We start from the raw sequence: 14,992 nt of genomic DNA on the forward strand, positions 1-14,992 counted from the left end.
TACTGGCAGGTCATAATGAAAAATATGCATTGAGCTAAACAACTGGGGTAAGCAGTGCATTTATGCCTCTATGACCTGCACGCCACTGTTGTGTAGGTACAAATAAAAGAAAAGTGTAATACTTGAAAGATGCGGGACTTAAGGTGCTTAAAGGCGTGTCCCTGTTCCAGAGCTTGCATTCTCTTTCATAATAATAGTATCTTTGTATAAAATTGTTACCGTTACTAATATAATAATAACTTAGGTATATTATTTTTAACAATCAATAAATAGTATAGTGTGTGTACAAATAAAATAAAAATAAAATAATGTGTAGGTACCTACTTTAGTTAGGAGGCAATGGGAATCAGTCATTATTTTTCATTCTTGTGGTTCTTTTTTACTTTTTTAATAAATATTTATTTCAATAAAAATAATTTAATTCGGTTAATGTGAACGCAACATAGTTACCTACCTGTCATAAAAATTTATATCGGTAGGTAGGTACATATTATTTTTCAATGGATTAGTATTTGCTCGGGGATACACCTTATCACCCATATTCCCATATTATTAAGAATGTTGCCATATTTTTTGTAGATTTTCAGTAAATTGCCGGTCCTTACCGTAACATAGTAAGTGTTAGGTATGTATCAATTATGTAAATACTCATTTAAAGAAGAAAGTTTCGTAGCCAATGATTTTATAAACTACAATAATTTGTAAACCAGTCATTTTTTTTTTAATACAATAAAACTTAAAGCTAGCCTTATCTAATTACTATATAAATCATTTATATAGTAATTAGATAAGGTACCAGTCATTGTAATCATCACGCATAGTCATCACATTAATTAATATAATATATAATATTAACTAAATAAGTAAGTACCTATGTGTACTTATAAAAATATATTTAAGTAGACTAACTTGATTATATTTTGTTACAATAATTGTAATTTTTATTTATTCTGTAGCTAGATTAGTATGTAGTGTAGTGTAGTGTAGTATAGTGTATTGTAGTGCACCTTGTTATAGTTTATGTATCACATGGTAACGTGTTTCATATTGTAAATAAAAGTATGTTATGAATGAAAATAGATACTTTGTTTTTTTTCCACTTTACCGTAAAGCACACCCATCACAGTTAAAAAGCACTTAAAAATCTTCTTCTTTCAAACGTGCTGAATTTTATAGCGTGATCTTATTTCCCAGATGACAGATGCATTTACATCCACTGGCACAACGTATCAAAATAACCAGACGGGCAATATTTGTAATAATATAAATGAAAACTGTGTTTCTCAAAATACAAATTCACTAGATCATCGCAATAAGAGTGACACCATCATTTCAACAAAACTTATGGAAGGGGATCATTTATGTTTGCATGCTGAAACTTGCATAAATGGAACTTTGAACCAGAACGATGGCCCGGTCAACCAACTAAAAGAAGAAACTATGACAAAATATGTTAACAAAAAAGGTGATGTAAAGGCCTCAGAAAAATTAAAAGGTCATTTTAAGAATAGTTTAAAAAGGAGAAAGAGATCATTCAATAGGAATAGTGAAGACAATGGCAATACAAATGAACCTGGAATTTATGATGTGATTAAAGCTCAAAATATTGAAAGAGGAGAATTAAACCTACCAAAACTTGATGCAAGAGAAATCATAAAAAACTCCGATATCGCTGATTTCAACATTGAGACTCTACATAAGAGTGATAAACCTGATCAAAATAAATTTCAAAAAGGGGATAATAGGTTTTTCAGTTCCATAAATAATAACCAACACTTTCCCAGTTCTATAGAAAAAGATGCAAATAATGAAAATTTATCATACCAAGATGATAAATATGGAACGTTTGATGAACAAGATGAAATTCATGATGACATTTCACACGAAAACCAAAGAGGGCAAAATCCTACATCACAAGCACAAAGACATCGTTACCTTAGTAATACTGACAGAAAACATTATTTACCTAAAACTAGAGAACTTAATCATGAAAATGAAGAAACCAATATAAAAGAAGATAAAACGCAGGAAAGTTCTTCAAACCAAGATGAAAATGATGACAGATCTAATGAAAACTATCAAAGGGGTGAAAGGATAAATCAAAATGTAGAAGCTCCAAATAATATTTTATCAAGAGGAAATATAAGATATTACAAAGACAGAAAAAATAAGTATCATATATCTAAGCCTAAGAAACTAAATGACGAAAGTACTGAAGATGTTTCACTGGAAAATATTAATGAAAATAGCTCATCGCTTGAAGAAGATGACTACAATCACGACGAAAAGTTTAAAGAAGTCAAAAAATTAGATGTAAATAGGAAGCTACCAAAACCGATATTACAGAGCCGGCAACAAGAATATCACGATGATAATGTTAAACGTACAGACAATGACAATTTCTCTTATCAAGAAGGTAAAGATGATGAGACACCTGATGAAAATTTACGTGGACAAAATGAAAGATATTATGATAATAACAAAAGCCATTTACCCGCATCTAGAAAACCTGATGACTACAGTGATAAAACAAATAAAAGAGAAGATACAGAAAATCAATATGATAACGATGAAGATACCGACAAATCTCTTGGTAAATTCAAGAAAGATAAACATACTACTGATGATATTATACTAGAGAGACACAATCAAAAATACAATGAGGACAGAAATAAATATTTATCAGGGCTTAAAGATCTTGATGAAGATGACGACGAAAATTATGACAAAGAAGATGATTATTCTAAAGAAAATTTCAAGAATGATAGAGATCTATATAGTCAGCCACAACCACCCAACAACGTGTTACAAAAATCAAATGAACCATATTTTAATGATAAAAATAATAAATATCAACAATTAGGATCGGCAAAACTTGTCAATAATAATAATGAAAGGCAAGACAAAGAAAATCAAGATAACGAAGATATAGATGAAAGTACAGAAAGTTCAAAAAATAGACTTATTAATGAAAATAAAGAACGAAACAATTTATTACAACCACGAAATCAATTATATTATAGTAAAAACAATAAACGTCCCTCACTGGAATCTAAAAAATCCAATGAAGAAAGTAGTGAAAATTATGATGAACACAGTAGGGAACCTGTTAAAAACTATAGTAGAGATGAGGGTTTACTTAAAATTACTGAAGAAACGCCTTCACAGAGCTATAGGTCTATAGATTTTGAGAGAGAAAACAGTAAGGAAAACAATAGTGGTATAAAATATGCTAATCAGCCAATAAATAACTATAGCGGAAATACCGGCAGACCGGATATTCGCACTAAGCCTAATTTTGACAGTGGAAAACAACAACTTTCAACAAATGATGGGTCAATTCCTGGCAATACTAATATTGATAGAATGTTCAAGGAAAACTTTGGTGATAATAGACAAAAAGAAACTGAAATATTAAACGGTGATTATGAAAAAAGCCCTAAAATACAAGAAACTCCATATAATGCCAAAATTACTCCAGAAGTTGACTTCAGTGATTTTAGTTATGATAGGTTCAGAGGAGTAAGCGATGCAGAAAAACTTGAGCCTGCTAAGGACTCATATGAGAACTATGAAACTGATTCCTTAGCTATTACTTCCACCAGTAAACCAAAAACCAAGAAAAAAATTAAAAGCAAAACTGGCAAAATCAAAAAGCCTAAAACATTTACTAAGCAAGATCACATTAATAGGGGTAGAGTGAAACCTGTAATAGAACTAAATAATGAAGGTAGTAGCGAAGAAAGACAAAAAAATTCCAATGAAAACCTTAGCGGTAATTTTAAAACCACGATTCCAAAGAGGAAAGCCAATGTTAAACAACAATTCGAGAGAATACCTTCAAATTATAATCATGCAAGTTCTAAAAAAACTAATAATGATCCTCCTGGCGAGAGTTTTGAATCTGAAGGCACTCTTGACACTATATCCCCACTAAGCAACAAATATGACGAACATTTAAATAATAAATTTGGCGATGTAGGTATTAAACTGCCTGAAATTAATCTTCCGGAAGACATTTTGGTGTATGCCCAACAAGCTCGGGGAAACAGCAAAGATAAATTAAAAACGAATAACGTCAAATATCCTAATGATGATAATGCACAGTATTCAAAGACGCCCTTGCCTCAGGGAAATCCTGAAAATGTTTATCACCATTACGATCCCCCAGACACAGCGCAATATTCCGAACAACCAAAATCTAAAGGAGAGAAGCCTGCTGAGGATTACGATTTTTTCGCTTCATACATCAATAAACCTAATGAAGGAAGTAATGTCGATGATGAAAACAGCAAAAGCGACATTGAAGATGGTGAAGATTTATATGAAAGGTTTGTTCGAGAGAGATTCGGTAAGAAAGACTCTTATAAGGAAAAATCTGGAAAGATACAAGAGAAAAATTCACAAGAGAATAAGCCGAGGACTAAGAATAAAGAACTACATGAAAATATACAAAAAGCAATTAAAAAAGCGGAAAAGGTTCAAAAAGAAGCAGAGAAGAGTAAAGATCCTAAAGCTAGCTATCTGTGGACCTTAGAATATGGAGAAAAACTATAAGATTATATCATAAATTAATAGTTTTAATTCTTTATAAGTAGACGTAGCATAACGTAAATAGTGTATTATTGCATTATTGTTTAAATCAAAATGACTATGTCCGACTGTAGGTACTATTTATAAGTCCCGTAAATTGCTAATGCACGTGACCGACATTTTAGTGTCGTCAGCACTAGACTGAAGTTTCGAGCTGGTGGTATATTTTTATTTCGGCTGACGTCAAAATGACGTCATTTCGATGTTAATGATACATGGTTCCAGCGCAATAACAATTTGCGGGAGTTATAGCGCATATTATTATTATGCTATTAAAAGTAAATTGCCAGTACAGCTCTACGATATTATTAAAATATTCCATGCTAGTTTTATAAACACGAAAACGTGTCGGTCTGTCTGCCTGCTAGTTTTTCATGTTCAACCGATTTTGATGAAATTTGGTACAGACTAACAGAGATCTTGCACCCGGAGAAGGACATAAGCTACTTTTTATCCTGGAAAATCAAAGAACTCTCACGCGATTTCTAAAAACCTAAATCTAAGTGGACGAAGTCAATAACTCGTACCTGTGCGTCTATGTTTTTAAACGTAGGAGTTACCTATATACGTTTTTCTACGGTTAGATACCTACTTATTTTCGTCTAAGATTTAGTATAGTTATAATATTTTCGTATAAATTAATAAAAAATTGACTGAATTTATATACATACTTACATAATATTTTAATGTAATTATTATTGCACTATTAAGGAAACCTATTCAACCCTGTTCCATTCCCTTCCCACACCAAATTAATTAATATTATAGTAGGTACCTAACCTACCTACCTGTTACCTACTGCTGTGCTGTTATGATCATAATATGAAATGTATAGAACGCACTTAGGCTAAGATCTAGGCCGTAGAGGTACTTTGAGTTTGCTCAGACTTAAGTTTCAGTTAAAACGAATTAGATTTATGCCAGAGATATGACACTGTGTCGTTTTAATAGTGTCTCTAGTTTGAGCGTGGATTGAGCGAATTCAAAGTACGCCCTATAATAGCTATACTTAGATCTCATCATCATCATGATCAACCCATCGCCGGGTCATTACAAATCACGGGTCTCCTCTCAGAGTGAGACGGATTTTGGCGATAGTCTACTACGCTGGCCTAGTGCGGATTGGCAGACTTCACACACCTTTGATAACATTATGGAGAACTCTCAGGAATACATCAGGTTTCCTCACGATGTTAATAATTACTTAAAACGCACATACCTTAGTCCTAAAAGTTAAGAGGTGCGTGCCCGGGATCGAACCCCCGACCTCTGAGTCGGAGGCGGACGTCCTAACCACTTTAGGCTATCACAGCCTAGACTTTACTCAAACATATTAAGAGCAAAGACCTTTTATGTACTAAGGCTGAGAGCTTTGACTTTGCTCAGACTTAAGACACTGTTAAAACGAGACAGCGCTATAACCGCTGGCATAAGTCTGTCTCGTTTTAACGTCTAAGCAAAGTCAAAGTGCGCTCTATAGATTTCAACCTAAGTACCTACCTAGCCCTTGAAGAAGAGTTGGTGCTTGACAGAGTGAACTGTTCTGCCGTTTAAACTAAACGGTAAAGTTAGTGTGAGACTGATTTTTATCCAATAGCAATAGACTACCTAGTCTAAACTCAGAACAGAACACTCATGCTGTGAGGTTCAGTAGTTCTACCCTTTAATTTAATAGTACTACATGGTTTTTTCCTCTTTTATAACCCATTAAACGATTCCTGCAATAAAAACCAACCCGTGAACAATAAACCCGGCTATTTTACCTAACGTGGCCGCCTAAAACTTTACATTGGCAACACTGCCCTGTCTGTTGTCAGTTGTCAATTGGCTGTCATAAGTTGTCACGTGGTTGTCAGTTGTCAGCAGTGAAAAGGTGAAAATTGAAAATGTGTGTCACAGACCAATAACATGTGTGTGTGATTGATTTGTAATTTCTATACCATATTATACCAAGTGCGCTAACTTTGTGAGTAAATAGCTATTAAATTAGAAAGCGAACAACGCAAAGTCTGCTTTGAAGTTTCATCAAATAATTTTACTAAAATGGCCGAAGAAATTCAAAAGAAATTACAAAAAGAGTTCGAACTGTTCAACAATCTAAAAAAAGAATATCATAAGGCAGTTGCACAGAAACAACAATTAGACAGTCAAATGAATGAAAATAAAGTCGTAAAAGAAGAACTAAGTTTATTAAAAAAGGATGCTGAAGTCTACAAACTCATCGGCCCCGTTTTAGTCAAACAAGACTTGGAAGAAGCAAGACAGAATGTGGCAAAACGCTTGGAATATATTAGTAAAGAAATCAAGAGGTCAGATGGGAACATTTCTGCGTTGGAAAATAAGCAAGAAGCGGTCCACGAAAACCTAAACAAACTCAAAACGAATCTTGATAATTTAAAGATAGCTGCATAAGATATTTTGATGTATCAATAACATCTTACCTATTGTAAGCTTTAGACCTGCTTTTTGAATTATTAATGTCTCCATTACATGGAGGTAGATACTGTTATATTGGAAAAATACATTTTGGACAATTTTGCTAACAGGATTAAAATTAACAATTTTAATGTGCTTTAATTTAATAGCTTATAATACAAGTATTGGATCATACTAATCAAACTAGGGTACACCATCTGACAAGGGCCATGACAGAGATATCGTCCGGCATGGAGGGAAGGTCTACAGACATCTTAATAAAATGTTTGCTGTGAAAAACTAAATTTGATTATTTAATACAGAAATGTGATTACTTTAAAACTAATTTTTATAATTTGTAAAACAAATAAAACCACTATCTAAAATTTTAGATTTTTATTTATATTACCTACCTTATACTTACATCATGATTAACCCATAGCCGGCTTACTACAGAGCATGTGTCTCCTCTCAATATGAGAAGGGACATAGTCCACCACGCTAGCCAAGTGTGGATTGGTAGATTTCACACATCTTTCACAACATTATGGAGAACTCTCAGGCTAGCAGGTTTCCTCACATTGTTTTACTTCAATGTTAAAGTGGGTGATATTTAATTTCTTAAAACGCACATAACTGAAAAGAGTGTGGGGCCCAGGATTGTACCCCTGACCTAAGGTGGATGCCATAACCACTAGGCTATCACAGCTCATATGACAAAATACAATAGCTGTTACAATCTAAGTCCTGGATTCTATTCTTAGACAGTATGCTGTCTTGTGTGGAAACTGTACACATCAGTTTCTACTAAATACAAGAGTACCACTGCAGCTTGGTTTGTTTGCTCGTACATTTTCACTGGCCAGTGGGCTCAGACCAGTCAAGGTTGCAGCCTTAACATAGTGCAGCCATATTTGGTTTATAATAATTCACATTAGTCAGTGACTTGTAGATTAGATTGTGATTTCTGGGTTTAAACTACTACTAGATCTAAAGAGTAGTCTTTACAGACTAAGGCTGAGATCTATAGAGTGCACTTTGACTGTGTTTAGACTTAAGATTGAGTTAAAACGAGACAGATTAATGCGAGAGATATAGCTCTGTCTCGTTTTAACTCGTGTTAAGATAAGTCAGAGTGCGCTCTATAGATCTCACCCTAAGTTTCGGTTAAAACAAGAAAAATGTCTCCAACATAAATCTAAGTCAAAGTACTCTATAGATCTCAATTTTAGAGTGGACTGCTGCATTGTCAAATTACAGATACCAAGGTCTGACAATTAGTGAAACTTGAAAGGTCCAAGTTGAATGTAGCGGGGCAAGGCGTGCAGCGCTCTTCTCAATAACATGTTGATACCATAGACAGTAGAATATTTCATCTAAGGTGCACACATAGTTTTCTGGACTAAAACGTTGTCACAACATACTCGTCTAGACTCCTGACACTGTAATATAGTCCGACCGCAATGCATGATCATTGATCATATTCATATTATTTTATAAGGTAGGTAATAGAAATACAATAAAAATGGATTTATTTCAAGAATTTCATTTATTTATAAACTCTTAACTTTAATGGCACATTTCAGCGAAATCTAAAAACAATAAAGGGAATGATTCTGATAAATTCTTATCCCACATCATAAAAATATTTTAATCTAAAACTCCTGTTTACTTTTTCTCAAATAAATGCAGTCCTATGGAGTATAAAATATAATGTAAAATTCTATTTTATAACAAAATATATAATTTGATTACATACCTACTACAATTACCTATTTATTTATATCTATTTGAAAAATCAGTCGGTTATTGGACCTCTTGTTATAAAAATTTGTCAATTTATAGAAAATTAATAATAGTTTCTATCAAAATATACTAATTCTTCACAAAAGTACAGCTATTAACATCTTCATCATATTCAAATTTGGTAGCTAAACATACCTTTATACCAGGCATAAAGGCGATCACGTTTTGGTACAATGCATACAAAATGAGTTTTCACGCGCGATTTCAGCGTTGACACAAAGTTAAAATGGCGCATGAGAACTAACTCATTTTGTACGGACTATTGCTTGTAAATGCCTGTGTGGAAGGCGTTAAGATGATATGATATCAGATGGTTCACTCGAGAGGTTGTTTTCATTTTGTGTTATGTTTCATTTTTATTGACAAAAAGTGAACCGTCTGATATCAGTAAAACTGTCAAATTAATTCCTCAGTTTGGCAATAGACACATCTGCCCAATTACAATTAATCTATTGACACCACAAAAATACAATATGCTCTGTTACCACACTTGTATAGCTATATTATAATTTTACTTACAACTAAATTTTGTAAATATGTCACTCTTATCACAATATAAAATTTATATCAAAATATAATTTTTCTTATTTTACAATGGAATTACAAAATTTATCTCAGCACTCACTTAATTCTACTTTGTACACAAGGCACACTACAAAATGGCATTTCTTGTTTCACAACAAACCGACCGCTCAATAAACTTTTACCGCACATACGGCCCGAGCATATGAAGCACTCTGCATGCCAGTGCATAGTACTCCAGGACACCCCTTGTTGCTCGGGGCCGATGACACCGCCGCAGGCGCGACAACGTTCAGCGTAAAACTGATCATAACAAGTGAGGCAAATAGGCAGACCTGTTTTATCGTCTGGAACATATTTTTTCCCTCCAAGCGGTGCATCACAATGATAGCAGCAAAAATGTTCTACATGAAATGCTCTTCCCTCGGCAGCTGTATATGGTCGTGTAAATATCAACTCGTCGCATCCAGCGCAACGCGGTATCTCCAGCACGTTCGCCAAATCCCTGGCACAATAAATTTCCCCTTTATAATAAAAGTATACAAGATCAGCCAAGAGCTCTCCACATTGACAGCAAGTGAAACATTGTGGGTGCCAAATAGCCTCTTGACCAGCTCTATCAGCTTTAACTGCTACTTCACCAGCAAACATTGGCTTCTGACATCTCTGACACGGCACTCCTTCGTTGTACAATTTTCTGTTAAATTCCATTTCATCAGGGCTGAGGGACATATCAGCGAATTGAGTAAGTATTGGTTCTAGTTGTTCAGTGTAAGTGTTCACTTGTATAGGATTGCCAGTATGATCGAGTTGTGTATTGTCAGTAGAGTTGTCCCAGTCATTACTTTGTGAAGGTAAAGAGATAGCTCCAGGATAAGTATTGTAATTGGGCGCAGGTGGTGGATTATCTTCTTCCGCATGGGTTCTAAGATAATCCCTTAGAGGAGCAGTTTGCTGTGGTTCCACTTGATTTATTGGCTTCATTGTGGTAGAATACTGTGGGTTGATCTTGGTTGAGCATATGGTTCCACTGTGTTCAGGTGTTGTCGGTTCATGTTTCCAGCTCCAAATTTCGCCATTAGGAGCAAAGATAGTTCCCTTTTGAATCCTACTATCGAGTAATTTAGCTGTGCCCATAACATTATTATTGCTGGCCGACCACAGGTCAGGCATCAGCTGTGCTCCCAAAGAATTATTCGCAAATTCAATGACTTCCTCCTTAAACTGAGGGTTCTTGTTATACTCCTCGCGAAACAGTTTAATAGGCTGAAGATATACATCATTAGATATTGGCATATTCAAATCATTCAGGTTCTTAAGTAATTTATCGTATACAGGCCCATGCTCTACAGCACTCTTAATTCTGTCAGACTCAATGTGCATCACATGAAGTTTGTCTTTTACAATTCTGCTTAATATAGGACTTGATTTATAATCTGGTAAGTTTGCTGCACTGCTCACTACGTTGCCTTGTGAGTCCAGCACAAGTTTCTTGTCTGAAGCATTCTTGGGAACAATATTGTATTTAACACCTCTCGATATGTTTGATATCTTCAATGGCAGGGCATAGGACTTGGTTGCAGTGTGAGTTTTGCTGTTTTCCACACAGAACACATCGCCACTCTGAAGAGGGCCCACTCTCACCACATTACCCATACCCACTACATGGTCTTTAATGCGGGTAATGTATTCCTGGAAAACAAATTTTAATTCATCAAATGGAATATTCGCGCGTGACGCGGCATTATACGGCGACAAAAATACTATTTTAGGCAAGTTGGTTGTGGCGTTCTCTACAATGCTACATGGAGCCTTCTACCAGTGTAAGTGGTTTTTGGTAAGAGATTCTCCAGCGGGGAGAATCACTTATTCATCGGAGAATCACTACGACCTCCCTGGCACAGTGGTAAGCGCTGTGCTCTTAATAGTGGGAGATACCAGTAGGGCGATTGTCTAAAACCTGCATCAATCATTATTACAATCTCAATTGTTCTGATTGGCTGAATTTGTGCGATTCTTGTTGCAACAATGCATTGTGGCCAATAGTGAGCGAGCATTAACCAATCAGAGATGATTGCGATCGTGACATTGTAGCTGTCAAACAACCGCGGTAGGGCCACAGGTTCGATTCGAGGCAGGGGTTTGGAAATTACATCATTTTTAAATCAGAAACCAACGGGATAGATTGATAAAAACTGCCATACCCCTTTTAGGTCAGCCTGCTTCCATCTTAGACTACATCATCACTTACCACCAGGTGAGATAGCAGTCAAGGGCTAACTTATATCTGAATAAAATAAAATAAGTCAGTCACACTCGCACACGAAGGATTCCATACCATCGTGCAAAAAATAACGCTTTCATTTTTTTAATTATCATGGTGGCCATTTTGAAACTTATTATTTGTTGTTATGGCGGCAATACATTCTGGGAAAATTTCAACTCTTTACCTATCGTGTCTCGATAGGAAGGGCATTCCGAACCAGTGGTAGATGCATCCGACTATTCGAAAGCACTTGTGAAAGTTTACTTGAAAAAAAGATTTTTATTTATTTATTCGAGGACAGACAGACCGACAACGGAGTCTGAGTATAGGGTCCCATTGGCACCCTTCGGGTATGGAACCCTTAAAAAGTGTTGTTACTTACTGTGTGTTCAGACTTCTCCTGGTCGGAGGCGTGGCTGCGCGCCGCGGTGGCCACGTCGTGCGGCGGCAGCTGCGTGCGGAGCTGCGCGCGCCGCCGCCGCGCGGCTTCCGAGCCGGAGACCGGCGCCAGCGCACCCAGGCACGACATGTACTCCGATACCTACCAAACAAGCACATCGTGCCACTAATATATCATATCATTGAGTCAGGCTTATATAACATAACTGCTACGTAAGGACAAGGCTATCTTACTCCGCCCACGAGAAGCTAAAGGGAGACTGAGGAACATATGGTGCAGCGGTAGACACCACCTCCATTGCTCACTTAGATCGACAAATTACCCCCTGACAACATTCAAGAACAGGTTTTTTTTCTGACTCTAAAGGCCGTTCGCTTCGCTTCAAGATATTCCTGTCCGCCGCTCTAGTGTGACATGCAACATACGAAATTATTGAAAAATTATTATTATTTTACGCTTTGAGCAGTGCTGCTGTAATGCGATCCGGCCTTTACCAAGTACCTGTCTCTACATACATAAAAAATTTTCATTGCATTCATGATTCAGTGTTCTCACTCAACAAAAACATCATTGTTTGAGGTTTTTATTTCCATTTTGATTCATTTTGTACTTTCCAAAATGACCTGCTGAATTATAGATATGTGTTTAAACTTTGTACTGTGATTTTTAATCAAGTTTTTACATAATACACTTCTCTAGAGAGATGCGATTATACATACTGTCACTAGCTGAATATCTTATCAATTATTATCATTGAGTAACTATATTGAGAGATTGATATCAAATCTAGTATGATAAAGAATGACGAAAACATTGTAAGCAACATTTGAATAATATTTACCAATTCCGTAGAGGCATTTGGTGGCACCCAATCCAGTTTTACAGGCTTATCTGTCACTCCACGGATCTTGATTAGAGGCACTATAATTTAACAAAAGAAACAAACCATAAATTCAAATTTAAGAAAAAATTAAGGATTTAATTCCTGCATTGTATTCCTCATTGCTGAAGGTGTAATCTCTTTCCATTAAAACAAGAGTGAATAGGCACCTTCTAGGCAAATGCGTCTCATCACTTCCCATCAGGTGTGATCATGGTTAAGTGTGCGCCTATAATGAATTTTAAAAAAAAAATTATTTGAGTAATCTAGAGGGTTGTTGTTGATGCCAATATTTTGACATCTGTGTTAGAAATCCGAGTTAGAAGTTCACATCTGTGCCGCAGATGTCTAAATTAATGCTTTGCAAATATGAATATCTGTAACACCCTGTTGGGTACCATTGTAAACTTTTTCATTGGTCAGTTAGCGAACGAAGATATCAACTAGCAAACACGCACGAAGCACGCGGCACTCTGGCTCCACCCAATTTCTTTGTAGAATGTTACTTGTTTCAAATATGAATTCGCTTCCATAAAAGCTCTGCATTAATTGATGCGGATGTGGATGTGAATATCTACTGACTGCTGAGTATGGACTATGTAGTTAGATACCCATACTTACTGGATGCTTTCTTAGGCTTAGCAGTACCGAGAAGTTCAAACTGTGCCCAACCAGACAGGTCATCATCTTGTACATCATGCACATCCTTACTGCAGTGGCAAGCTCTACATACTTTCCGCCAGAAGTGTAGATCCAAGCCTGGGCAGCCTGATCCTGTATCCAATACAAAAAAAATCATATTATAAATGTGAAAGTATGTTTGTGTCTGTCTGCCAGCCTTTCACGGTCCATCCATACAACCGATTTTGACGAAATTTGGTACAGAGATAGCTTGCATACTGGGGAAGGACATATGCTAGTACATATAGCTAATACCTACTAGATAATACCCACGACTTCGTCCCTGTGGATTTCAGTTTTGAAAATCCTGTGGGAACCCTTTGGTTTTCTGGGATTGAAAGTAGCCTATTTCACTCTCCAGGTCCTTATCTATACCCATTCAAAAAATCTGGTCAATCCGTTGCACCGTTGCGACGTGATTGAAGGACAAACCAACAAATCAATAAACCAACAAACAAACACACTTTCGCATTTATAATAAGGGTAATGATTAAGCTGATTAAATTTTGATTAATTATAGAACATGATAACCTACCGCAGGAGTTACAGGGCGCGCCGGCGCCGCTGTCATGTCCAAGGCGGGCTTTACTCAATTTCTCCCTTTGGCTTTCTAACTTGGATAACCAAGCCGGCGCCTCCGGTGTCTCTACACATGATTCACTCATCTAGAAAAATAATTGTTTTATTCAAGTGAGTCACACACAACAAAGGAAACAAACTTATGATAAGAGTTTTACACTACGCTCATGCACAGCAGCCCTCGAAAAAATACTAACAGAGAACAATAATTCATAAAACTATTGAAAAATAAAATGTATACCTCTACCAAACACAGGGAGATTTTTAATTTATTTCAAACAAAAAGAAAAAAGAAAATAATTTATCATTGATAATAATTTATAATACAAATCAAAGAGTATGTAACCATAAAAACCAAGACCTCAGACTTGATTCTTAGTCTGAGACCAAGACAGTTCTCGACATATTCTTTGGCACAGACCTGTAATTTTGCTCTTTGGTTTCAATGCAGATTTGCTCTTTGGCTTTGGTCCAGTCTCGTAGTCTAAGTAAAGCTCAGAATAAGGACTGTTAGAAGTAGCCCTATTGTGACACTTACTGTTAGAGCGAGATAGCTAAATGCATTTAAGCTCTTATTAGAACGTGACAAAATGATTATGTTTTGTCCTTATCACCGTGGCCACTTTTTTTTGTTTGTCAAAATGTATTTGTACGTGAGTATTTGACAAAGTAAGTGTAGAAGGAATGACATTTCACAAGTAAGAAAATCTGCTTGAGCGAGAGGGACTGAGCGGGCCACGCTAGTTGCAAATCTGGACATATCTGTGAAGTAAAGGATCCAGGGTCCAGTCCAAGAAGCTTGACCAATGGTCCATGATCTGTGGGTCCAGTCACCACATTCCTATGTCGA

The 14,992-nt window shown here is 35.9% G+C and overlaps 3 protein-coding genes across 3 annotated transcripts; 2 read left to right on the top strand and 1 right to left on the bottom strand.

Annotated features, from left to right (window-relative positions):
* Nucleotides 1-1,194: 1,194 nt before the first annotated feature.
* Nucleotides 1,195-4,557, top strand: LOC117986094 (uncharacterized protein DDB_G0283697-like). The gene has a single exon (XM_034972917.1). It carries the CDS (start codon nucleotides 1,195-1,197, stop codon nucleotides 4,555-4,557), a length of 3,363 nt encoding a protein of 1,120 aa, XP_034828808.1.
* A 1,887-nt stretch (nucleotides 4,558-6,444) lies between these two features.
* On the top strand, nucleotides 6,445-7,007 carry Pfdn6 (prefoldin 6). The gene has a single exon (XM_034972618.2). The coding sequence runs from the start codon at nucleotides 6,637-6,639 to the stop codon at nucleotides 7,003-7,005; it is 369 nt and encodes a 122-aa protein (XP_034828509.1). The 5' UTR covers nucleotides 6,445-6,636; the 3' UTR covers nucleotides 7,006-7,007.
* Nucleotides 7,008-8,534: 1,527 nt separating this feature from the next.
* Nucleotides 8,535-14,516, bottom strand: Tes (Testin). Its single transcript, XM_034972597.2, has 6 exons — nucleotides 14,384-14,516; nucleotides 14,099-14,228; nucleotides 13,504-13,656; nucleotides 12,844-12,923; nucleotides 11,985-12,143; nucleotides 8,535-11,028 (listed from the first exon to the last, which is right to left on the bottom strand). Exons 2-6 carry the CDS (start codon nucleotides 14,226-14,228, stop codon nucleotides 9,436-9,438), a joined length of 2,115 nt encoding a protein of 704 aa, XP_034828488.1. The 5' UTR covers nucleotides 14,384-14,516; the 3' UTR covers nucleotides 8,535-9,435.
* Nucleotides 14,517-14,992: the final 476 nt, after the last annotated feature.

This window comes from Maniola hyperantus, chromosome 10, assembly GCF_902806685.2.
Source record: "Maniola hyperantus chromosome 10, iAphHyp1.2, whole genome shotgun sequence".
Taxonomy (NCBI): Eukaryota; Metazoa; Arthropoda; class Insecta; order Lepidoptera; family Nymphalidae; genus Maniola; species Maniola hyperantus.

What these genes read in the sequence shown, in the direction of transcription:
- Tes (XM_034972597.2), bottom strand. Translation starts at nt 14,228, where the DNA reads ATGAGTGAATCATGTGTAGAGACACCGGAGGCGCCGGCTTGGTTATCC. An exon ending in CGCGCCCTGTAACTCCTGCG is followed by an intron (nt 13,657 to 14,098) that starts GTAGGTTATCAT and finishes TATTGGATACAG; the next exon opens with GATCAGGCTGCCCAGGCTTG. An exon ending in AGGAGAAGTCTGAACACACA is followed by an intron (nt 11,029 to 11,984) that starts GTAAGTAACAAC and finishes TTTGTTTTCCAG; the next exon opens with GAATACATTACCCGCATTAA.
- Pfdn6 (XM_034972618.2), top strand. Translation starts at nt 6,637, where the DNA reads ATGGCCGAAGAAATTCAAAAGAAATTACAAAAAGAGTTCGAACTGTTC.
- LOC117986094 (XM_034972917.1), top strand. Translation starts at nt 1,195, where the DNA reads ATGACAGATGCATTTACATCCACTGGCACAACGTATCAAAATAACCAG.